Raw genomic sequence first — 27,317 nt, 5'->3', positions numbered from 1 at the left:
GTAAGCATGAAAGCGTCATGGAAACGTTCCGCCAACATCAGTGGCATATGTTTCAAGGGAGTTCTCCTGTTCTACAGTGTGCTTTGCTGTTAATGTTCTAAGAGTCTACACTGCAAGAAGAGTCAACCAATATATTGCCTCCTCCTAGGTATAATTGGCGAAAATATCATGAAGGGAATATTAGATTCCAGCTCACACGGAGGCTTTCTAGCAGTAGTTCTTCAAACATACCATTCACGAGTGGAACGGAAAAAGAACGAAGTGACAGTGGCAGAGTATCCTCGGCCACACACCGTAAGGTGACTTGCGGTGTATAGACGTGCACGTACAACATTCATTGTAGACATGTTGGAAAGTCCTCTTTCGCAGACCAATAAACTGGAGAAGTTATGTCACTTTGAGGTCATATGCTAGTCGATCCAGTAAAGCACCTTTCTGTCATTCTTCCAGATGTTCTGGACAACATGTTATTGCACTGATTCTACACAACCGACCTTTTTGAAGATGGCGATAGATTTCACCAGCCACAAAACAATAGCAACATGAGCAGTCGAACTCACGTGTTAACATTACGGTATCTGATGTTGTTGATGGATACTAGCACTCAGTTTCACTTTCCCACTTGGTTGAACCGCATTTCATCTGTCTGCTTCGAAATGTAATACATTCCTTTTGTGCCTACACCAGATAAGATGGTGCTAGACTTTAGTGTACTCCATCTATAGGGGATGGACAAAAATATTGGAACACAAAATCCAGCACATTACCATGCCTAATGTTGTGGCGTATCAAGACAGCCACGCCACTCGGAAGTAGCCGAAATGCACGCGTTACACACGCCGGCTGGCGTGATGTCTGAAATAGGATACGTAATGAATGCTATAAAGAAAAGTACGTAGCTTCTTTAATACTTAACTTTAATTCATCATTGTGGTACATCGCTCTTGACGATACAAATGATACTCTTTAAATACAAGCACTGTAAGGCTAATGGCGCCTTGCTAGGTCGTAGCCATGGACTTAGCTGAAGGCTATTCTAACTGTCTCTCGGCAAATGAGAGAAAGGCTTCGTCAGTGTAGTCGCTAGCAACGTCGTCGTACAACTGGGGCGAGTGCTAGTACGTCTCTGTAGACCTGCCGTGTGGTGGCGCTCGGTCTGCAATTACTGACAGTGGCGACACGCGGGTCCGACATGTACTAATGGACCGCGGCCGATTTAAAGCTACCACCTAGCAAGTGTGGTGTCTGGCGGTGACACCACACCTAATATGGGCTAGGAACAGCGTCGGCGTTCAAAATAAGCTTCCAGTCATCTGGGAATGAGGGCGTACAGTCGGTGCAGGGTACTTAAGGAAATCGTACACTATTTTCCCTGCAAAACAATGGGAAGCTCAGATAACGGTGATGGAAGTGGAAAGCAATCACGGTACATTCTCTCTGAAGTAGACCACAAAAGCTCAATAATACTGAGGTCGGTTGACTGTGGTCAGGGGAAGAGATGCAAAAATTTCATCTCTATGCTCACGAAACCTGTCCTGGGCGATGCGAGCTATGTGAACAGGAACCGTGTCGTTTTACTACGCACCATCACTATTTGGGAACCAACATTGTACCACTGGATGGACCTGATCAGACAGAACCACAACATAATCTTTTGCGATAATATGACTTTGCATAACGCCAATGGGGCCCACGGAGTACCGTGATACGACTGCCAAATCATCACGAAACCCCACAATATTTCACTCTCGGGATGTAAACTCGGCTAGAAATTGGAAGTAGCATGCAACAAGACTCATCCGACGAAATGACTTTCTTCCATTGCTCCACTGACCAGGTTTCCTGGCCTCAGCACCACGTTCTCCTGTTACGGGCATTTGCATCACTAATGAGTGGTTTTGGAATTTCATTTCGCCCTGTAGATTGCTACTCGGTGTTATTCTGGCGCTGGCAGCGTTTGTGACAGCGGCATCCAGTTCTGCATTTACTTCTGCAGCAGTCGCCCCCTTATCATTTGTCACAAATCTCTTCTGTGATCATCTGTCACGACCACTCAACACATACTTTCGCCCGCGTTGTGACTTAGTGATGTTTTTCCGCTTTCCTTGTATGTGGCATAACTCTTCGATACGAGCACCAATCATATGCCCACATTGGATTCTCTTGACATAATGCACTCACAATTACGCTGAACACTGTTCTGACCACGACTGATGCTCACAACGTACTGAGGGCATTTCACAGGGGCCGTTAGTGGCCAAATACAACAGGGTAACCTGCAGGTTTAGCTAGCAACTGCATTTATGTTCAAACATGCATTTCTCGCGGTTTTCCCATATTTCTGTCCAACCCCGCCTCCTATGTCATTCTAATCATGCTGAACAACTCATCTTTCCAGTTTTCGTCCAACATATCTTCCGAGTTTTCGTTCAAACCGTGTGTCTGGGTGTTGCAGTTGTCTAATTTTTAGTGTCATGTACCATCCGACGTTCAACGGAAGATGCTGTGTGGCAGGTACCGCGGCGATGTGTGGTATTCGCGCAGTAACGCTGCTGCTGACCTTGGTGGGAGCCGTGGCACTGATGGCGGCGGCGCCTGGAACCTCCCCCCAGACGTGTCGCGTCCTGCTGGTCTTCCAGATGGGCGCGCGCAGCCACTGGACCCTAGGGAGGGCGCTGGCGGCCGGGCTGGCTGCCCGCGGCCATCACGTCACAGCCGTCACGCCCTTCTCGGAGCAAGGATCATCGGACAATTGGACACACGTGCCGGTACCCAACACTATGCATCTCTTTGGAGGTAAGTGGATAACCTACGAGGTGCATTCAAGTTCTAAGGCCTCCGATTTTTTTTCTAATTAACTACTCACCCGAAATCGATGAAACTGGCGTTACTTCTCGACGTAATCGCCCTGCAGACGTACACATTTTTCACAACGCTCACGCCATGATTCCATTGCAGCGGCGAAGGCTTCTTTAGGAGTCTGTTTTGACCACTGGAAAATCGCTGAGGCAATAGCAGCACAGCTGGTGAATGTGTGTCCACGGAGAGTGTCTTTCATTGTTGGAAAAAGCCAAAAGTCACTAGGAGCCAGGTAAGGTGTGTAGGGAGCATGAGGAATTACTTCAAAGTTGTTATCACGAAGAAACTGTTGCGTAACGTTAGCTCGATGTGCAGGTGCATTGTCTTGGTGAAACAGCACACGCGCAGCCCTTCCCGGACGTTTTTGTTGCAGTGCAGGAAGGAATATGTTCTTCAAAACATTTTCGTAGGATGCACCTGTTACCGTAGTTCCCTTTGGAACGCAATGGGTAAGGATTACGCCCTCGCTGTCCCAGAACATGGACACCATCATTTTTTCAGCACTGGCGGTTACCCGAATTTTTTTTTGGTGGTGGTGAATCTGTGCGCTTCCATTGAGCTGACTGGCGCTTTGTTTCTGGATTGAGAAATGGCATCCACGTCTCATCCATTGCCACAACCGACGGAAAGAAAGTCCCATTCATGCTGTCATTGCGCGTCAACATTGCTTGGCAACATGCCACACGGGCAGCCGTGTGGTCGTCCGTTAGCATTCGTGGCACCCACCTGGATGACACTTTTCGCATTTTCAGGTCGTCATGCAGGATTGTGTGCACAGAACCCACAGAAGTGCCAACTCTGGAGGCGATCTGTTCAACAGTCATTCGGCGATCCCCCAAAACTATTCTCTCCACTTTCTCGATCATGTCGTCAGACCGGTTTGTGCGAGCCCGAGGTTGTTTCGGTTTGTTGTCAGATGATGTTCTGCCTTCATTAAACTGTTGCACCCGTGAACGCACTTTCGACACATCCATAACTCCATCACCACATGTCTCCTTCAACTGCCGATGAATTTCTGTTGGTTTCACACCACGCAAATTCAGAAAACGAATGATTGCACGCTGTGTAAGTAGGCTGTTTATGTTTTCTCTATGTAAGTAGGCTGTTTATGTTTTCTCTATGTAAGTAGGCTGTTTATGTTTTCTTTATGTAAGTTTGATGTTTATGTTTTCTTATTGGCAACGTTACGTAGCGCTCTCTGTGGCTGTGCTGTGTGCAGTATGTGGCTAGTTTGCATTGTTGTCTGCCATTGTAGAGGGGCAGCTATATGTTAACAGCGCATAGCGTTGCTCAGTTGGAGGTGAGCCGCCAGCAGTGGTGGACGTGGGGAGAGAGATGGCGGAGTTTTGATAATCTGTAAGACTGAATGTCAATTATGAATATTAACGTAAATACATTGTTTGTTCTCTATTAATATCTTTCATTTGCTAACTATCCCTATCAGTAGTTAGTACCTTCAGTGGTTTGAATCTTTTATTTAGCTGGCAGTAGTGGCGCTCGCTGTTTTGCAGTAGCTTGAGTAGCGAAGATTTTTGTGAGGTAAGTGATTTGTAAAAGGTATAGGTTAAAGTTAGTCAGGGCCATTGTTTTGTAGGGTTTATTGAAAGTCAGATTGCGTTGCGCTAAATAATATTGTGTGTCAGTTTAAGCACAGGCTTGTATAATTGTTCTAAGTGGACGTTTCATATGTATAAATTTTTCTAAGGGGACGTTTCATATGTCGACCCTTAGCCTAGGATACCTCACTGGAATCTTCTGATTTTTTCTTGTAGTTTGTGTATTTAGTGTAGTTTTTGTTTATTGCTAGTGCGTAATTGTAGAGAGAATCTCCTTTGTAGTTGCAGTCTTTCATTGTTGTACAGTAAAACAGTTGTGGCATGCATGTAGCTTTGCGCCAAGTATTTCGCTGCTGCAATTAACTAGATATTATTTTCAGTGCTATGTTAATGTGTTCTCTTATTTTTGCTCTTCAAATTGTGTTTTTGTGTGTTATCGTGTGAAATATTGTCACAATAATGGCGTGTGAAAAACGTAACACTCGGCTCCAAAGTAAACTAAGAAACGACAGTGAAGACGAAAGCAATGTGTTAGCGCCACTGTGTAATGAGTTAACTAATGTTCAAAGTAGTAATTTGGTAACTGTGCATAGGGAAATGGAGCGGGCGTCAAACAATGGCGTAGACAGTCAAACAGGTAGTGAACAGGGAAGCATTATCGATCGATCGGTCGGCAACAGCTCGCCTCAGGAATCCGAAATGATAGGACACAATTTTGCAAATACTGTAGATTCAGGTTTTGCGTCCTCACCGTTTTCTCAAATGAGTCAAGACACATTTTCTGCTTGTCAAAATGTGAATGCTGCCGGTGAAAACGCACTGCCAAAGAGCATAGAGAAACAGATTCCAGACACTAATACATTATTATTGCAATTAATGCAAAAAATGGAACAAAATCAGAAACAAACACAGCAACAGTTAGATACAATGGGACAAAATCTGCAAAAGTTAGACACAGTGGAACAAAATCAGAGACAAACACAGCAAAAGCTTCAAAAGTTAGACTCATTGGAACAAACGCTTGAACAAACACGTGAAGATTTAACTACTGAGTTACATAAAATCGAATCGAAATGTCAAAAAGTCTGTAATGACGTAAAAACACAAATTTGTGAGCATTTTCAACCTATTTTTTCGCTGCATGAAAATGCATTACAGAATCACGAAGCAGCCATAAAAGAGCTGCAAACCATTGTTCATGAAACTCATGAGACCTTGTGGGCTAAAATTGACTCAGTTGCATCTACCGATTCGGTAACGCAACTTGCAAAAACTCAGGAAAACTTAAAGGACACAGTAGAAAGACACATGGAGGAAATTAGTTCATTATCAGAGAAAGTAGCCGAACTTTCGGATCAGGTCACTAATTTATCTACAAAGGTAGATGATGATCTGAATGACACAAGACCCGTAGCCTTCACTGACACAGAAGAGTATGAACAAATAAGAAAATTCAAACAAAATCAGAATCAAATTAATACGCAATACAAAAGAGAAATGCGGGAAGTACAAGATCAGCTGACACAGGTAATACAAGAATTACGTATTTCAGAGGACACTCGCGCCCCAATAAGGGAAGAGGGACATAGAAATACGGAACAGCCACAAAATAATAACACAGAGCATTTCGGTAATTATGAAAGGAATTGGCAAGGTGCACCGAATTTTGATATGGAACCGCCGACACGACGTAACAATGACCGATATGTGACTCGCCGACACGATGATTTTGACTATAAGCTGTTCATTACTACACGTAAATTCAAAACATTCAAGAATTCTGCCAACGACATTCATCCACAAGCATGGCTCCATCAATTCTCTCATTGTTTCCCTCCCAACTGGTCATTGGAGCACAGATTAGAATTTATGTGTGGCTACTTGGAGAATGAACCAGCTGTAAGAATGCGATCGGTCATTCACGATTGCCACAGTGAAGGAGAGTTTTACCATGCCTTCCTCTCAGCATATTGGTCTCAAGCCACACAAGACCGCGTAAAACATAGCATCATGATGATGAAACACTTTGAACAATCTGAATTTTCCAGTCTTGTCAAATATTTTGAAGACATGTTGCACAAGAATCAATACCTGTCAAACCCATACAGCCCCTCAGAACTCATCCGCATTTGCTTAATCAAACTGCCCGAACATTTGAGACATATTATTTTAGCAGGACGTTGCAAAGACGACATTGAAGCTTTTCAGGGACTGTTACAAGAACTGGAAATTGACACAAACAGTCGCGGGATGCGAAAACAGGAAAACAATCATTACAGGTCACATCCGTCACAATTCCGTGACGACAGAAACAATAAATGGCCACGACAAACCTATTCTTACAACGTAAATCGTGACCAAAACAGACACCACCCATATGACAACCACTGGCAGAGTAATAGTTACAGGGAAAGATCACCTCTCCGCAGTAATGACTATCACAGAGACAATCAGAGAAACAGACAATATGGGAACCAAAATAACTATTATCAAGGGAGACAGAATAACTTTAGACGCAACGGTCCAGCGCGTAGTTACGATTCAAGGAGAAATTCTCCACCACGTGACCGACAAGAAAGAAACTATGGAATCTACCGACATGACGACAGACGATATGATCGTAACGACAGACCTGAACTGCATCAGAACTGGCGAGATTTAAACAGAGCTGGGCCCTCTGGGCAAGGCGAATTTGTGGAAGTTAGGTCTCCAAATCCCAATAACGACGCGCGCCAACAAAGAGACAATAGGCGATGACTCACACCACTGGCAGCCACAAGACGTACTTATGAAACTGATGACGCAGCTGCCGTAGCTAGTAATTACGTAAAAATGGAAGACATTAGGGACATCTTACTCCAGGAACACGACGTAACACGTAACAACATTGCATATCCTGTGATTCACATTACTGTAAATGACGTAAAATTTACGGCAGTACTTGACTCTGGCAGTCCCACTTCAGTAATTAGCGAAACAGCTTTTAGCAAATGCAACAAAGCGAACGATTGCCCCACACTTCCGTTACGTAAGATTAAATTACAAGGTGCAATCTTTGGAAAAAGTGTAGATGTACGCCAACAAACCAATTTAGAATTCTTTTGTCAAAGCCACAGCTTCTCTATGAACTTCCTTATTGTTCCATTATTGTCGACGGAAATTATACTGGGAGTAGACTTTTTGAATGAATATAAAGCAATCTTAAGCTTTCACGATGCTGAAATAAGTTTAGAGAAAGAAGGTAAGTCAATAGCTTTGAAATTTGAAGACTGGCTCTCAAACCATGATGAGGAAATTAATCGGCTTTACGTTCTGTTAGACAACAGTTCGGAATTTTCTACGGAAGTAGACACCAACAATCACTCTGCAAGTACTGACAGGGTTGACATCGACGGCATATTTGAAATTAATGAGTTAATTCAGAATAAAATTCAGACAATTGAGAATTGTAATGACACTGATAGGCAGGACCTTTTTGAGATTTTACAAGCACATTCCACAGTTTTTACTCACAAAACAGGAACAATCAAGGGGTTTCAATACCAATTTCGTGTTCGTGAGCATACTAAATTTTGTGTTAGACCATACGTAATTCCGGCGCATTATAGGGACCGTGTTAGAACAGAAATACAATCTATGCTTGTCGAGGGCATTATTGAGCCTGCAGTAAGCTCATACAACAACCCATTACATGTTGTTGAGAAGAAGAATGGATCGATCAGGCTTGTTTTAGATTCGAGACAAATCAATACTATCATCATTCCTGAAACAGACAGGCCGCAGACGATGGAAGAACTTCTTCAAAATTTTAATGGTGTAAAAGTGTTATCTTCCATTGATCTCAGATCCAGCTTTTATCAGATCGAACTTCATCCAGAATGTAGAAAATACACAGCTTTCCTTTGTTTCGGCGTTTGTTATCAGTTTCGGAAACTTCCTTTTGGTTTGAACATTTCTTCAGCGGCATTCATTCGGGGGCTAAATTCCATATTACCTGAGTTCTTAAAACGTCACATCACTTTATATGTGGACGATATTCTAATAGCAGAAGCTTCATGGGAACAACATAACCGCATCCTCAACAGTTTGTTACGTATTTTTGCAGAATCTGCAAAAAAGTCAGAATTCGGTAGGTCAAAGGTGAAGTTTTTGGGACATATTATTTCTTCTGAAGGCATTCAGCCGGATCCAGAAAAGTTAGAAGCAATCAGAGCCATTCCAGTTCCATCCACAAAAAGACAAGTCCGCAGTTTTCTAGGTCTCGTAAATTTTTACCGTCGTTTTCTGAATATGCAAATTCTAGTTACACCAAAACTTTGTTCTCTCACTGGAAAAAATACTATTTGGAACTGGGACGAACAAGCACAGTTGGAATTCAATTCTTTGAAAGAAGCGTTACTTCACGCGCCAATACTAGCTCATCCAGATCTGTCATAAGATTTCTGCCTTAGCACTGATTCTTCCAAAGTTGGTCTTGGTGCCCATTTATTTCAAGAAGCCATAGAAGATGACATTACTGTTCAGAAAACCATTGCTTTTGCTAGCCGAGTGCTAACAAAATCTGAAAAAAATTATTCCGTTACTGAATTAGAAGCTTTAGCTATCGTTTGGGCATTTAACAAATTCCGTTTCTTTCTTTCTGGTAAGCACGTAAAAGTATACAGTGATCACCGTGCATTACAGTTTCTTATGTCTTCAAAATTAAATCATGATAGGTTAAAACGTTGGGCATTGTTTCTGCAAGAATTCCGCTTCACAATAGTCTACGTTCCCGGCAAGGAGAACATTGTTGCGGACGCGCTGTCACGCGCACCGGCTGGGCTTGAGAAAAGTAACACAGAAGGCAATCTCGAGAAAAATTTCAGTATTCTTTACATTCAGAAAGTCGCCTTTGAAAACTTCATCACCACATCTTTAAAGGACATTGCTCGTGAACAAGATAAAGATCCGATTCGGAAAGATATCAAAAGTAAATGGCATGAAAAGACACACACTCAGATTCGGCATTATTACCTGGTTAGAAACAACATACTCTTCAAACGCTGCACTGTTGATGACAAGCTATGGGTACTTTGCATTCCAGACGATTTTGTTAATAAGCTCATTTGGTACATTCATTTCAGCTACGCACATTTTGGTCCACGAAAATGTTATCATATTCTTCGAACGACTTGTTATTTTAACAATATGGAAAAGCGAATTCGAAGAGTGTTGTCTATTTGTAAACTTTGTCAAAAGGCGAAACCATCTACTATCTCACATCGTGCTCCGTTATTTCCTATTATTCCTTCTAAATTAAAAGAATTTGCTGCTGTTGATCTCTTGGGACCCCTTGTCAGAACATCGAATGGATTTTCGTACGTTCTAGTCGCTGTTGAACTTACTTCAAAATTTGTTTCTTTCACTCCGTTACGTAAAGCCACTGGACGGTCTGTATCCAACGCCTTTGTTAAAAATTTCTTACGTGACGTTGGACACGTTAGTAAAGTCATTTCAGATAACGGACCGCAATTCAGATCTGCTGTTTGGTCACGCATGCTTCGGAATCATAGAATCAAACCTGTTTTTATTTCATTGTATTCACCACATTGTAACCCGTCTGAACGGATTATGAAAGAAATCAATAAGCTTTGCAGACTTTATTGTCACAGAAAGCATCAGCATTGGGACAGATATTTACACTTATTTCAAAATGTGCTGAATGAAATGCCTCATGATTCCACTGCTTTACCACCTACTCTTGTACTGAAGAATGAAGAACCTCCGAACAGAATCAGAGAGCTTGTACCTTTCCCGAATACACGTAAACTTCGACACAAAGACATAATTGATTTGGCTCTAAAAAATATAAAATCTGCAGCAGACAAAAGGAGAAAACTACACGGTAAAGCAAATGCAAAGAAATTATATATTGGTCAGAAAGTTCTCATTAAAGCTCATTCATTGTCACATAAGAAGAAACACTTGAGTCACAAATTCTTTCTAGTTTACAATGGACCTTACAGAATCCGACGTATACCACATGATAATTGCGTTGAAGTTGAAACTCTGCGTACTAGGAAGAGTAAAGGTTTACACCACATTTCTCATGTAAAACCATTTATTGACAGATAATCTGCTTTTTAACTTAGTCTTTGCAATTGTCACTTCACGCTACTTGTACAATTTGTCCCACTGAGAAACTGTTAACATGCAACTATGTTTTTAAAGTTAACTAACCATCCAGTCAAGAACATAGGTAACTTAGACAAGTAATTGCGAATGCATTGTTATTGCGAACAGACGACACAGTGTTGTTATTTATACATTCTTCCTTGTTAGTTGCACGATTACATAACGAATATACGGCTTACATACTTAGAACATATACCAGCACTGCTAATGAAATTTTCATGCAACATTTTGGTTTGCTTACGAGTGGATTCTGGATTTGAGGTGCTTTCTGTGAAATGCCAGATGACACAGTGGTTAGTTTATGTGACAGCTACACGATTTTATCACGACGCTGCTAATGCGTGACAATTTACAATGTTGCTTTTGCGGTGTATCTGTTTTATATCTGCACAGTTTTTTCTGAATTCTTCTATAAAGTGAGACATGTTTTAGTAGTAACTTTTGTGGTATAGCTACAATGAGACAGCCTTTTCCGTAGCACAACAATACTTTACAGCACAATAATTCCTTCATCGCGGCAATAAGCGTAATAACTAAGTTATCTATACGCAAAGCATTTCACTTTGTTTATCATGAGGTAAGTACATTGACTTCTGCAGAACTTAGCTTTCGGAGGACAATAACTACGACACTTCCCAGAGATTATCTTACAGCAAGACGCACATTTAGCGCTACAAGACACGTATTTGAGTGATTAATTTTGTACTTAAAACATTTATTTTTAAAGATTTTTGAATTACAAAGAAAGTTTTTCGCAATACATTTCATTCCATTGCTGAAATCTGTAACACCTGAGGGTATAATTACAATAAACCTCAGGGGGGTACACGCTTACTTTGTGTACCATGTGTTTGGCAAGCACAAGGAGCCCTAGCTAATATGGTATTTGCTTATACAATTTAACACATCGGTAACATATTTCTCTAACACATAAATTACACACCTATCTGATCATTTAACAGAGAAACAAACATTTTTTTTTCTACGTCAGTGACACATGTTTACGCAATTACAGAGTTGGATTACTTCACACTTAAGAAATTGTACTTTGTCTGTACTTTGTGCACTGTTCATATTTTTTTGGAACCATTGTGATACTATGAGAACTTTGAATGATGTATTTGGTAAGGGAGTATGATTTTAAAGTACGTTGGAGGCAGATGACACTTTTGACATGAGCAGAGAATTTTGTTAGGTTTTGAAATTATTGGAGGAAGCTACGACGATTTTGAGATTTGACTGAGGTTTTATGATGTTATTTTTACGACGACGATGTGTATTATGCTGTTGCGGTAAGTTTATGATCCATAAGCTGATGCTATATGAGTTATTTGATTATGCTATGTATCTGTTATGATGAAATATGAAAAAAGTGTCGACGAATAAGGTAAGGAATAATGAGTAGTGGTTAGGGACTCTGGTTTGTGAAAAAGGTTGTTGGAAACCAAGAATCGTACTTTAAGAGTTATGAAATGTATGTAAATGCGTGAATGTATTACAATGCCGACAAAAATTTTTTGGACTCTGTTATGTCAATTGGATTTTGTCTCTACAGATTTGTAACGCAAATTCTTGACCTGTGAAATATTTTTATATGAGACTGTCACTGTAGCGGAAACTGCTGTCGTAAATATTTCCGTAAGAAAGTTAAGTGACCACCTGCACATAATACGACGTGGGCACCCAGGTGTGTCAGACACCTGGAGAACAAGCCTTTTCAGACGCTCAGGTAGAAAAGAAAGCCATTAGGGTGTGCCAGAGGCACAGGTGGAAGAGAAGGACAAAGAGAGGCCTAGACACATGTTAATGACATTCCTTTGTAGAGGGCATCGCTAATGCGACACGCTCGTTACTTGAAAACATATGATTTTTGTAATGCGTTGTGGGCACACAGCTGTGTCAAACACCTGGAGAATAAGCCATTAGGATGTGCCTTTCATCGCTAATGCGACACCCTCGTTACTTAAAAATTTATGATATTTACTGAAATGCCTAACAAAATGACAAGAAATATTTTTACATCTGCACACCTGATTATGACAAGTGTCTTTCTACGAGAGTTGAGAGCCATTAACTTATGAAATGAAATGTCACATGACTACTGAATGATATTTTTATGCTTTGGTTTGCGTAATTGCTTATTTCATTTGATATCTGGTTTCCAGCTGTGTTGCAGCATTGCTTTTATAAAATGAAATGCATTTGCTAATGTGAACTCTTTCTGTCAACGGATTTATTAAATAATTATTTTATAATCCACATTCTTTAAAAAAGGAGCACTTGGAAAGGAAAGAACAATAAGAAGGAACTAGCAACAGTAAAACAAAATTTTCTTTTCAAGTACATGGTAATATTTTTTTTACAATAAGTTGTTATGGTGCACCACTTTAATTACATAGACATTAAGATGACCACTTTAATTACATAGACATTAAGATGTGAATATGCATTTCCCTTGTCTGCATTGTTGTTTCCTGTAATATTTTTTCTGCTTGAGCTATGTCATGTTTAGGTATAAGTTGCTGCTGTTTGTCAGGCATAGTGTTACTGAATTTGACTTTGTGTTACTCTTCTAAGCTAGTTTTTCTTGTTTCCTGCATTGCCTTATATTAGTTGTAATATTGCACTTGCTTTGCTAATTTATGCTGCTTGCTTTGCCATTTCTGTATTTTGTCATTGATGTTTGTGTTAATTATTTTTTTTTGCTGCATTGCCTCGTCCCTTGGTATATATATCTGAGCTCAGTAGATTTAAGTTAGCTTAAGAGGGGGTAGACTATATAAGAAACTGACTATGGAGAATAGGTAAAGAATGCATTGCGAAGAAAGATTTGGGCCCCAATGAGTATTGTACAATCAGAAATAATTATTTTGAAAGAAATATGAATAGAATACAGGAAGGAGGTATAGGTAGGATTATCTTGGAAATAAATAATGAGGTAAGAAATATGTGAACACATAAATACAGAAAGCATGCTTGGATAGGATTTTTTTGGTGGAAGCAAAGGTTGAAATAAGACGAACGATCTATGGAATGAAGGGAGATCTCCAAGCAAAATACTGCAGTAAACCAAACCCTGTCCTTTCCTCTTTGCTGCCTTTTCCAAATATGTAATTGTGTGGTGTCCTTTCCTTTTGGTGTTATCCCACTATGTGTTTGTGTACCCTTCTGTATTTGTTTTTTTTTTTCCTGTTTAGCTGATGAGAGCTATGTTGTAGAATTTTTCTAATATTCTGTTATTTTCTTTGTAAAGATGCTTAAACATTATTTATTCTGTGTTGTTTTCATGCTCATGTGTGAAGTTGACGTTTCAAAAGTTATTCTGATCTTTTATGTATGTACTCATGTCATCATTCCTGTAACACTGATGTATATGTTTATTTCTATTCTTTTGTAAAGCCCCTATTACTACAAATATTATCTGTATTGTTATGTCTTTAATGTTGTATTTTGTACCTTTGTAATTGTTTTCTTATGTTATATAATTGTAATTGACACCAGTTACTCAAATTAAGTAACTTGTAAGCATTCATTTCACTGCACACATTTCTGTTGGTCATAGTATATGGACAATATGTGAGAAGTAGGGACTGTTAGTGTTTGCACGTGTGTTACTAATTCAGCAAGGGACTGGATAACAGCATTGCTGGTTCTAAGGACAATTCCACAAACTTTGTGAGTGCACAAGTGGTGGTTATGGACTTGCTCTATTATCCGCAAGACTCTTCAATGGTGATTGTGCACCTGCACAGTCGCAACAGATGGCTGCTGGCCATCTCTACAAGGACTACAGTGGGTCTACACCTCTGGTGGCCCACAAATACCACAATCTCTACCAGGACTGCAGTGGGTCTGCTCAGTGATGACCTACCTACCAATATTCTTCGAAACGTCGACTGACTCTGCTGTGGGTTTGCTCTGTTGTGGCCCATTACCTGTCAGCATGTCACGAGTCAGCACTGTCTTTCCGTTGGAAGGACAACACTACTTCTTCAAGACTGCATGGAAATCCACTACTTCTGTGTGCAATTTCTTTTACTAATGAGACTTTGTGAAAAAAAACTGTAATTACTATTATGATGAATGATCAGGACTGTCTTTATGGACTGTGAGAAAATTTTAGCTTTTGACCAACATTGTATCAATAAGTGTGTGCATTGGATATCTTTGTTAGTGTAATTATGAAAAATTTTATCAAATCATTATTGGCCACTGGCCAAAAACATTTGTAAAATTTTTTGTGGGGAGCATGGGGGCTATGTAAGTAGGCTGTTTATGTTTTCTCTATGTAAGTAGGCTGTTTATGTTTTCTCTATGTAAGTAGGCTGTTTATGTTTTCTTTATGTAAGTTTGATGTTTATGTTTTCTTATTGGCAACGTTACGTAGCGCTCTCTGTGGCTGTGCTGTGTGCAGTATGTGGCTAGTTTGCATTGTTGTCTGCCATTGTAGAGGGGCAGCTATATGTTAACAGCGCATAGCGTTGCTCAGTTGGAGGTGAGCCGCCAGCAGTGGTGGACGTGGGGAGAGAGATGGCGGAGTTTTGATAATCTGTAAGACTGAATGTCAATTATGAATATTAACGTAAATACATTGTTTGTTCTCTATTAATATCTTTCATTTGCTAACTATCCCTATCAGTAGTTAGTACCTTCAGTGGTTTGAATCTTTTATTTAGCTGGCAGTAGTGGCGCTCGCTGTTTTGCAGTAGCTTGAGTAGCGAAGATTTTTGTGAGGTAAGTGATTTGTAAAAGGTATAGGTTAAAGTTAGTCAGGGCCATTGTTTTGTAGGGTTTATTGAAAGTCAGATTGCGTTGCGCTAAATAATATTGTGTGTCAGTTTAAGCACAGGCTTGTATAATTGTTCTAAGTGGACGTTTCATATGTATAAATTTTTCTAAGGGGACGTTTCAGCTGTTCAAGTAAGGAAAACGTCGCCATTTTAAGTATTTAAAACAGTTCTCATTCTCGCCGCTGGCGTTAAACTTGCATCTGCCGTACGGTGCTGCCATTTCTGGGACGTATTGACAATGAACGCAGTCTCATTTCAAAACAATGTGCATGTTTCTATCTCTTTCCAGTCTGGAGAAAAAAGTCGGAGGCCTTAGAACTTGAATGCACCTCGTAAAATTACAAACATATGACGCCAAAACACGTTGACAGATATGAAAGTAAATAAGAGTCCACTTTATAATGCACCGAGCTGTTAAGCAATGGTGTCCGCCACCGATACATGAATACACGGTAGGGATCATGCATGCGCTGTAGGAAGCCGTGCCGCTGACGTCAGAGTGAACCCAAACAGCGCTCAGAAACCCATATTTGCTATAACGTATTCGGCTCTAATTGTGTTTACGAGCGACAACGAAGTAACTTACGACAGTGCAAAGTTTTATTAATGACTGGTGGTTGAGTACAGAGTTGCGCTGTAATCATTGCGGAATTGAGGGATTTTAAACTAAGTTTTTAAGTGAAAGATAATGATTTTCTGCACGTCTTAAAAACAGACAAAAGGAAAATGTGGAAATGCTTGTAAACTTGCAAATTCTGTTTCAGCTGAAAATGCTCATGACAGCTCCCTATATTTTACTGCCTCATGTTATGAAAGGGGTTTGTAAAGAGCTGTTGAACATTCCTTCGAAACACAGGCTGATGACTGACTGATGCTGTTCCAACTCTAAATCTACCATCCTCTGGTGCTGATTTAGGAGGTAGTAAAGACATTAATAATCAGATAAGTATTTGGGCCCACAAACGAAGCCAGCGTAATGAAGTAGAAGACGCAACTAATGAAGAAATTTATACTAGAGAAAACGTCAACCATGAAAATAAACCCTGCTGTAAATGCGGCAATGCGTGCTTACGCCAAAAATTAAAAATTAAGGAAACATAAATGAAAGACATTACGCAAAAAAATATTTACACATCGTCTCTCTTAGTTTAACATGTTTTAAAACATGTTAAAAGGTGATTCTGGGCTCTTTTTCTGACTTTTAACAACAAGTAGCTGTGAAAGGACGGTGAACTATCTGGTCATCTGAAGATATTGTAATAAAGGCTACGAATTTTCGTTGCCTCTCTTACCAAGCATCATCTTTTGTGGTCGGAACTTCCCTGTAATGTTTCGTAAGGACACACACTGTCTTCAGAATGAAAGCTATCAAAAAGGAAAAAAAATTCAAAGGTAGCAAGCAAACTAAGAGAAGACAGAAAAGGAAAAAATGAGAAAAGTTGTAATGTAACTTTACACAATAGAAAAAAATCTTAACATACAAACAGAAAAAAAGTTTCAATCACCCCGGCTGCCAGAACTCCACGTTGACTGTGGATATTGTATCACAGACACAGTCCATTTGGCTGTTCAGAAATGTCACTAAACCTGCCAAAAGATGTAAACAACCATGCATGAGAAGCGCCTAACAGACGGAGAAAATCCCACAGCCGATCACTTCTAGTCATTCCACCAGGAAAGAAGTACACGGCTTGTGTTGTCTGTAGTTCAACCATGCCTAGACGCTCAAAAATGGTTCAAATGGCTCTGAGCACTATGGGACTTAACGTCTGTGGTCATCAGTCCCCTAGAACTTAGAACTACTTAAACCTAACTAACCTAAGGACATCATACACATCCATGCCCGAGGCAGGATTCGAACCTGCGACCGTAGCAGTCGCACGGTTCCGGACTGAGCGCCTAGAACCGTGAGACCACCGCGGCCGGCTAGACGCTCAATATCGCGGTTCGTTTGCGTCCGCATTGTTGCCAGGAAGGGCTCTCAACAAGGGAAGTGTCGAGGCGTCTCGGAGTGAACTAAAGCGATGTTGTTCGGACATGGAGGAGATGCAAAGAGACAGGAACTGTCGCTGGCATGTCTCGATCAGGCCGTCCAAGGGCTACTACTAAAGTGGATGACCGCTACCTATGGATTATGGCTCGGAGGAAACCTGGGGAAACCTGACAGCAACGCCACAATGTTGAATAATGCTTTTCATGCAGCCACAGGTCGTCGCGTTACAGCTCAAAGTGTGCGCAATAGACTGCATGATGCGCAACTTCACTCCCGACATCTATGGCGAGGTCAGTCTTTGCAACCACGACACCATGCAGCGCGGTACATGTGGGCCCAACGACATGCCGAATGGACCGCTCAGGATTGGCATCACGTTCTCTTCACCGGTGAGTGTCGCATATGCCTCCCACCAGACAGTTGTCGGAGACGTGTTTGGAGGCAACCTGGTCAGGCTGAATGCCTTACACACACTGTCCAGCGAGTGCAGCAAGGTGGAGGTTCCCTGCTGTTATGAGGTAGCATTATGTGGGGCCAACGTACGCCGCTGGTAGTCATGGAAGGCGCCGTAACGGCTGTAAGATAAGTGAATGCCATCCTTCGACCGATAGTGCAACCATACCGGCAACATACTGGCAAAGCATTCGTCTTCATGGACGACAATTCGCGCTCCCATCGTGCACATCTTGTGAATGACTACCTTCAGGATAACGACATCGCTCTATTACAGTGGTCAGAATATTCTCCAGACATGAACCCTATCGAACATGCCTGGGATAGATAGAAATAATACCGCACGTGGACGTTAGCATGCGATTTCTCATCCAGATTCAAGACGAAAGCTTACCTACGAAAATCAGATCTGGTGAATTTTGAAAACGCTTGTATGAAAACGACAAGCTGACATCACAGTGCATCGGGATGTACAGAGGAACGCGCATCGCTCAACTTAACTGTACGAGCCGTGGTAGCTCAATGAGAAGATTGGTTGGACATCAAACCCACATCAACCTAGGAGCTATGGTCCGCATCCTTGTCAGGTTTCTTTTTCATTTTTTTGACATCCGTTCCCTAGATCTCGTCGTTTATAAGCGGGACAGTGGGATCCAATAAATTACATGCACGTGTCTACTAATAGCGCAGCCCACAACCATTACCGGTCCTGTCAGTTCATGTATGGCGACTTCCCGATGGAGTTCACAAACAGGTGTTGGTTGCATCCGATAACCAAGCTGCTGCTGCTGCTCTTGCGTATTCTTCACAGTACCCTCAAAGGCGCCATCCCAATGAGGAAGTTTTTCGTTGCCTGGAGCAACGTCTTCGTGAAACCATCAGTTTTCGTCCAAAAGTAATGGACAGATGTCCTATAAGCATTAGACGTACTACACAAACCCGTGATATCGCAAGGCAAGTCCAGATATCTCAAAGAGTGGTTGTTGAAGTGTTGTGCAATGAAAAACTGCGTCCATACCATTACACGTTAGCTCAACACCAAGGGCCACAGGACCGCATTCGATAAGTATAATTTTGTGAATGGCTTTTGCACCAGGTTGAAGATAACGAACATTTTATAAATAATGTGATATGGACTGACGAATCTAGCTTCACTCGTCAAGGTATTTTCAACCTCCTCAACAGCCATTATTGATCGTAAAAGCCGGCCGGTGTGGCCGAGCGGTTCTAGGCGCTACAGTCTGGAACCGCGCTACTGCTACGGTCGCAGGTTCGAATCCTGCCTCGGGCATGGATGTGTGTGATGTCTTTAGATTAGTTAGGTTTAAGTAGTTCTAAGTCTAGGGGACGGATGAGCTCAGATGTTAAGTCCCATAGTGCTCAGAGCCATTTGAACCATTTTGATACTCAGGTGCAGAGGGCCCCAGAAGTAGTGGCCTCAGTATAGGTCCTGACATAAGCTCTGAAGCGAAGATACCTCTCTCCTTTCCCTGGTGCCTCACGGAAAAGAAACGTACTCCTTCATGCCTTAACATTAAGTGTCTTTCTCTTCTCCTCCACAAGATCTATCTGGTTCTGACAGTGCCAGGATCTCGACAGCCAATCACAGTATACATTCCGAGACCCGACCAATGAAAATTTTATTACAATTCCAAAAATTTCACCACTCCCAACTAAAGTGCCGTGGTTGACCAACCATGTTCAGTTATCTCTCTGAGAGGGGGCAGAAGACAGAAAATCTGTCTCACAATATGTGTGTTTTCGCGTTTGCTCCAGTCAAAACGTTTGCATGAATGCACTTTTGGGTTCTCATCCTTGTTACCAAAATAATTGCTATGAACCAGTCCAAGGCTTCCTTACATCATTTAACCATCTACCCCTGTGACCTCCTTCCATCCGCAACGTCCATGTCCCAAGCTGAGTGTGTCGTATTTTCCTCCTGCCGTTGCAGATGTGACCTTTTCTGGAGGGCACTCTTTAAGCTCCTCACTTTCTGTAAGTTTACAACGGGCTGTGCAGTCAATTAGCCTATCTCCCCCTCAGAAATCAACTGGTGTTTGCGCGCCTGCTGAAAAAATAGCTCTTTGTTCCCGGCCTATACCTGCCCGATATCAGGTGTTCAGCAGAAACGTTGTTTTTGTCCATCTGCCTAAATCTCCTTCAGTGCACTTATCTGTTCATATATCTGGCTGGCCGTCTCAAGTATAAGAAAAACATTACAATTACAAATGGTTCAAATGGCTCTGAGCACTATGCGACTTAACTTCTGAGGTCATCAGTCGCCTAGAACTTAGAACTAATTAAACCTAACTGACCTAAGGACATCACACACATCCATGCCCGAGACAGGATTCGAACCTGCGACCGTAGCGGTCGCTCGGTTCCAGACTGTAGCGCCTAGAACCACACGGCCACTCCGGCCGGCTTACAATTACATGTCACCGTACAGAGACAAAGAAAACATTACTACTTACATATGAAGTCATTGGTATTGGTTTTAATTGTGTCCATACTTTCATGCAGCGTTAAAAACTGAAATCTATTGAGTTTCCTTATCTGAATACTCGAAATTTGGAAATTTGTGGTAAGTTCCTATGGGAGCAAACTGCTGAGCTCATCGGTCCCTAGGCTTACACACTACTTAATCTAACTTAAACTAACTTATGCTAAGGTCAACACACGCACCGGTGCCCGAGGGAGGATTCGAACATCCGACGGGGGCAGTTGCGCGAACCGTGAACAGGCGCCATAGACCTTGCGGCTACCACGCGCAGCATCTAAATAATGATTTATTAATACGGTTTTGAATTAGTTTTGGGAAAACTGTTCCGTAGTAGTGGTACTGACCAAGCGTGTGCTGTTTTGAAATTAGATGGAAAATTTTAAATGTGTTCCAGATTGGGTTTCGAGTCCGTAACCCTGCCTACTGCAGACAATACTTTTGTCGAGTGAGATATCCAGGTACGATTGACGATCCATCATCACAGATTCAGCTCTGAAACCAATTTTTGAGTCCTTTCATGTTAAGTAAAATGCGATCATGTGTGACTAATAATCTGTCTGACATATGGTGTTTTGACATCCTGCTTCGATTGAAATACTTCATTTACTAACACCGACCTTTTTTTAAAGTAAAAACATTAAGTTTAGTGCTTTCGTAATAGGTTTGGTGGCACTAGCTTGCGACGGAAGGTATCCTTCAGGAAACCTTTATTTCAGTGCGACTAAAAGGACGTTCTGACAGCCAATAAATGTTGAGTATAATGTCTAAAAACGAAATTAAAAGAGGTCACACAGTGACAATTGATTGTGAAAGTAACATGTCAAAATGATGGGCACAAAAAGAACACAAAAATTGCAAGCAGTATTTTACTTGGCAGTTGAAAGTGATTTATATGTAACAACGGAACTCAGTATTCATCATCAACACCATCTTGATCAGACTCCTGTCCCAGGCTGGGTCTGTTTGGAAGACTCGCCATCGAGTCCTGTTTTCCCACCATCTTTCTGTGTTCACTCAATATTGATCCCCATATTTATATTATAAAGTTCAGGTTGAGACCCATGAACATTTGAGTCTGAATCAGTTGATCAGATGTAGGGAGAGGTTTTGCAATAGACCTTTTAATGCTGAGAGAGGTACTTTCAGAAGTAGTAGGTGCCAACTCTACGCAGGTCAAATGTCCTATAGATCTGAGTTCTAATAACTATCCGGGTCACGTTTGTTACTTGTCACATTCATTTCTTTAGACATAATTTTTTGGAAGAGAGAAACAGCTTCGCTGTGACTAAATACGAATACCTCTTTTGTCTTACAGATACCAACATGTTCTCACTCGGCGAACGTGGCGCATTTGGACTGATCATGACTCTCTTCCGTTTCGGAGTGAGTTCGTGTGAAATTTTCCTCCAGACAGAGAGCGTCCGGCGACTGTTCCTCGCCGAGCACAAGTTCGACGTCATGATCGTCGAAGAGTTCTTCAGCGAGTGCTTCCTGCCGCTGGCTCACAGGCTGCGGATCCCCGTCATCGGTGTGGCGACAATATCGCCGACCTCTTGGATGGCGGATATCGTCGGCAGCCCCAGTCCGTACGCTTACGTTCCGGACACATTCCTCTGGTACACGGACAGGATGTCCTTCTTGCAGCGACTCCACAACGCGGCGTTTGCGACTCTGTCTAAAGTAGCTCGCGAGATGTATTACAAACCGGGATTGGAAGCCGTTTTGCGGCAGTACCTGAACAACACGGCGCTGCCAAGCGTATCGGACATGGAGAAGAACACCTCCGTCCTACTTTCAAACACTCATGTGAGCATGTTTTTCCCGCGTCCCCTGTCGCCTAATTTCATCGAAATCGGAGGGGTGCACATAAGGCCTCCGCAAAAGCTTCCACAGGTGGGTCTTTGTAATATTTTCCGATAATATGCTATACAAAGTGCGTCCAAAAAGGAAAGATGACGTAAGCGGCCACTTGAAGCAAAATGGCTCATAGTTGACCCTCGGAGAAGTAATACGTTAATTTTTATCAGCATGTACAGGGCTATTACAAATGATTGAAGCGATTTCATAAATTCACTGTAGCTCCATTCATTGACATATCGTCACGACACTCTACAGATACGTAGAAAAACTCATAAAGTTTTGTTCAGCTGAAGCCGCACTTCAGGTTTCTGCCGTCAGAGCGCTCGAGAGCGCAGTGAGACAAAATGGCGACTGGAGCCGAGAAAGCGTATGTCGTGCTTGAAATGCACTCACGTCAGTCAGTCATAACAGTGCAACGACACTTCAGGACGAAATTCAACAAAGGTCCACCAACTGCTAACTCCATTCGGCGATGGTATGCGCAGTTTAAAGCTTCTGGATGCCTCTGTAAGGGGAAATCACGGGTCGGCCTGCAGTGAGCGAAGAAACGGTTGAATGCGTGCGGGCAAGTTTCAAGCATAGCCCGCGGAAAATTGGCTCATGCCACAACTGGAGACCGACAGCGCCGACTTCATCTTTCAACAGGATGGTGCTCCACCGCACTTCCATCATGATGTTCGGCATTTCATAAACAGGAGATTGGAAAACCGATGGATCGGTCGTAGTGGAGATCATGATCAGCAATTCATGTCATGGCCTCCACGCTCTCCCGACTTAACCCCATGTGATTTCTTTCTGTGGGGTTATGTGAAAGATTCAGTGTTTAAACCTCCTCTACCAAGAAACGTGCCAGAACAGCAAGCTCGCATCAACGATGCTTTCGAACTCATTGATGGGGACATGCTGCGCCGAGTGTGGGAGGAACTTGATTATTGACTTGATGTCTGCCGAATCACTAAAGAGGCACATATCGAATATTTGTGAATGCCTAAAAAACCTTTTTGAGTTTTTGTATGTGTGTGCAAAGCATTTGGAAAATATCTCAAATAATAAAGTTATTGTAGAGCTGTGAAATCGCTTCAATCATTTGTAATAACCCTGTATAATTCTATAACAATATAATTTTATTAATATTAATAATAAAACTGTAGAAAGGTCTGTCTGTTTAGAGAAGCTAATCTCAAAAGCTACTAGGGGAATTTCATGGAGTTTTCGTAGCTAACTTGAGCATAGCGTCGGACGGCATATCTGTTTTATTTGACCAAAATCGGATCACGGGAAATCAGATAGCATAGTTTTAAAAGTCTGCCCAGCTTATCAGTTCGAATATTTACCTTAGTGACGGCATAGTACAGCAAAGAAGCAATAGATGGTAATGTTGGTTTTCTTTCTTTCTTTTTACCACAATGACAGAAGTATTTTCGGAAAGTTACGACAACGACAGAGTTAAGTGCCGCAATCTTATCTTTACGAACACAAACTAACACTGATTTTACTTGCCGAGGTTTTATGGATTTAATAATTTTGCTTTGTTTGTCGAAAATTTAATGAAACAGCCCTGCTTCTTTTGAAGTGTTTCATTTATGTTGAATTGTTGGGAAGAAAAAAAAGGAATTTATTGACGAAGTTATCCTATAACTGTGCCGTTTCTGCCGAAGGACCTACGGAAACCAAAAAGTGAGGGTACAAAGAGCCCTTTCTTCAACTTCCATTGGGAAGCACGGATGCATAGCCAGTTATACAATAGTTTTCCTTCTCCGTGTCGTCTTTTATTAATTATTATTTGGTTCGGTAAACTAAGTAAATTTTTCAAAACTAATCTCTAGGGAAATCACAAACGCACACTGATGAGCCAACGTACAGGGTGTTTCCATCAGAGCGTGCAAAAATGTGACAGGACATTGTGAATGCTCCCTTGAACAATTTGAGGTAGGAAACCTTGGGCCAGAAATACGGAAGTAAACCTGTCTACGGCTTTGTCTAACATTACTGTTTTCCAGCTTTATTACAACTAAAATGCGTACTAGTTTACTCGTACTGTGGTGTTTATTTACATGTACAGTCATGCTCAAAAGTATCCGAACGACCTGAATTGCATTTCGCCTGATTCGCATGCAACACACATAACGCAGCTGTCTAGCATGTCCTCCAATAGCACCTTGGTACAGTCGTTTGACTATTGAAAATGGTTCCAACAAGTCACCACTACAAAACACTGCGCTGTATTGCAATAACTCAAGATGTAAAATAAAACCACGATACTACAAATATCAGGGAACACCTTATCACAGATAAGACTGTCCTTAAGGCTTGTAAGCTCACATTTACTGCAAGAAATGACGTACCTGAAATGTTACCACTCTCATTATTACGTCAGATAGGTAATGTACGTAGTAAGTTCGTCGTATTCATGATTTCCTCCTCAAAGTAACATCCCGTACTTGTTATTTAACACAAAGTGACATTAAAACTTTAAGTTATTCACGAGCAGCTAGTTGAGAATATGTATGAACTTCAAATGACACGACGAACTGTCTCGTTCTGCATATGGATTCAAACCCAGGCCATGCAGACTAAGATTTCGTCACTGACGAAAACTAACAGTCACTCCTGACTAGGCATACAGAGAGTGATATACCTCGATTTTAGACAGTTACAGTTAGCAAATATCAACTTTAAATTACATAACGTAAACGTTTTTAACGGACGCGAATTCCCGCCCAGGATCTATTGTCCCTGTTAACGAACTACGATAGATGTTAAATTTAGCTTCTTCACAAGTAACTTACTTCAAATGCCGTGAGGTAAGGCTTTGCGTTGGACAGGGATTCGAACCTAGAACCTAATCGGATTGATATCGAAGCACAATCAACTGTGACATATCGGATTTTCTCGGCAGTAGCTAGATGTTTTAACTGATATGACGTGACGAAACGTTAATTTTTTCATTCCTAGGACTCCAACCCGGTACCTATCGCTGTTATGTTCTAGAGAAAACGAACGTTAAATATGCGTTTGTTACACCAGCTGCGACATGTGAGCATGTTTGAACCAGAAATACTATGACGAAGAGTTCAATGCTGACTGGGAATCGAACCCCACACTGTACACAAAGAGACGTCAGGCACCGAAGTTTTCTCCACCAACAGCTCGGAATAACATCCTTGAACTTACTGTGACCTCGCAAATTGTTCTATGTCTCACAGGGAGTCAAAAACGTCATATATCGTTAGTGTTGACAACGAATGAAAATGCGTAAAAAATCAAAATTATTATCCACCAGCAGATAGGTGTTCTCATGCTAGAGCTTGATAATACATAACGAAAACCTTAGTGCCATGCCTGGATTCGAACCCATTCTCGCGCAATATTTGAAGATGTTGAGGAATCGGCAAAAAATGGTTCAAATGGCTTTGAGTACTATAGGACTTAACTTCTGAGGTCATCAGTCCCCTAGAACTTAGAATTACTTAAACCTAACTAACCTAAGGACGTCACACATATCCATGACCGAGGCAGAATTCGAACCTGCGATCGTAGCGGTCGTGCGGTTCCAGACTATAGCGCCTAGAAACGCGCGGCCACTCCGGCCGGCGAGAAATCTGCCGTTTTAAACAAACAAGAAATTGTAGTCGAGCTGTATTGTTACGAAGGGATCAGATTCCGCGTGAAGGGCGGTCTGAGTTGCATTCCCAGTTCAGAACCAATTTTATCGACATACAGAAGCTCAAATAAAAGATGGAATATGTGTCCTGTGAACCTACATAGCGTTTGTTTCGTCACTAGAATTAAATAACTAGTATAAGAAAGGTTACTGGTGATAGAGTTTCCACATGTAGCCACTCCAGACATTATTGTGGTTAAACCTAATGTCTACTTGGTAGAGAAGGAATATCATGTTTAATGTGAATTTCAGACCACAATGCCACTATAGATTCTTCACTTGGTACAGCCATAAGCGAATAGAATCTGTCTCTCCCTACGAAAAATCATTGGCAGAAGCCAGAATCGAACCTAGACCATCAGTATACGAAACTATCATCAATCCAACATACCACCAAATCCTTTTCTCTGTGACTCATTTTTCTATCATAACCACTACAGGCTCCCTGTAGTGGTTTGCACCATGTTCAGTGCATTCATTTATTTGGTTGACCGAATCGCCATAAACTAGCTGCCTCCGCTACCCAGTGCATAAATTCGACTCTATTTTGTAATCACCGAAATAAAATAACGTTACTGCCACCTACTCCGAACTGTCAACAGTTTAGGATGCAGAAATTTAAATAGGAAGTGTTCCTTTTCAATTGAGCTACTCTACTGCGCTATCTGTTTGTTGAAACCGTCGTGCAGTGCAAAAGAAAAGCTGTAACTGTCTGACTCTAAGAAGTCTAGATCCTGGCATATGCATTACCTCACAGCACTGTGGAATGCGGAAGTTCTGGAGGAACTTTTGTTCTCTTCTGGACGTGCTGTAGCTACGTGACAGGTAGTAGCGTAACAGTAAGCGTCGCACACTGTAGCTCTGACGTCGCGAGTTCTATTACATTCGCTGCTACATTTTTTAAAACGCAATTCTGCTGTCTGCTGAAGTTATCAATTTAATGGAACTTTGAACATAAGCCCCTTCACTTCTCAACCAAAATAGTCGCATGTGGAAAAAGGGCAAACTTCTGCGACATTTTGTTCTTTTCGGGTTTAATAGACGGCCAGGTAGCAGATGCATCTCGATGCTTTTGTATTACGTATGAGGAGAGCGCATCGTACCAGAATAGTCAGAAAAGTATTTTATACATTAGCTGTCGTCTGGTAGTGGCATTTTATTCTTCTTCAAACCTTGTTTAACAGCTTTAACTCTGAACAAGTTTTCTACATGCATGTAATCAATAAACTGCATGTGCATTGTCAGACTGTTACAGATAACATAATTCGCATACTTCGTTGATGATTAATTTCTCGCTCATGTTTAGTTTTGTTTTAACAACACTAAAAGAAACCCTACGAAATTATGCACTGTACTATAAGAAATGAAATAAACTACCCACGATAACCTTACGACGAAAGTCTGTTTTAATGAAACTGAGTATCTGTACACAAGTGTGCCTCTATCGGCGCGAATTACTAAAATA

General features: G+C 41.5%; 1 protein-coding gene across 1 annotated transcript in view; it reads left to right on the top strand.

Annotated features, from left to right (window-relative positions):
* Positions 1-2,601: 2,601 nt before the first annotated feature.
* The window catches only part of LOC126100563 (UDP-glycosyltransferase UGT5-like), a 65,803-nt gene continuing 41,087 nt past the window's right edge, over positions 2,602-27,317 (top strand). Inside the window, exons 1-2 of the mRNA XM_049911180.1 lie at positions 2,602-2,796; positions 21,644-22,221. Coding sequence (XP_049767137.1) covers positions 2,640-2,796; positions 21,644-22,221 — 735 coding nt within the window. The 5' untranslated portion in view covers positions 2,602-2,639. The remainder of the gene's footprint in view (positions 2,797-21,643; positions 22,222-27,317) is intronic.

This window comes from Schistocerca cancellata, chromosome 9, assembly GCF_023864275.1.
Source record: "Schistocerca cancellata isolate TAMUIC-IGC-003103 chromosome 9, iqSchCanc2.1, whole genome shotgun sequence".
In the NCBI taxonomy this organism is placed as follows: Eukaryota; Metazoa; Arthropoda; class Insecta; order Orthoptera; family Acrididae; genus Schistocerca; species Schistocerca cancellata.
The sequence above is the reverse complement of the archived record's forward strand: the minus strand, read 5'-3'. Positions and strand labels throughout refer to the sequence as shown.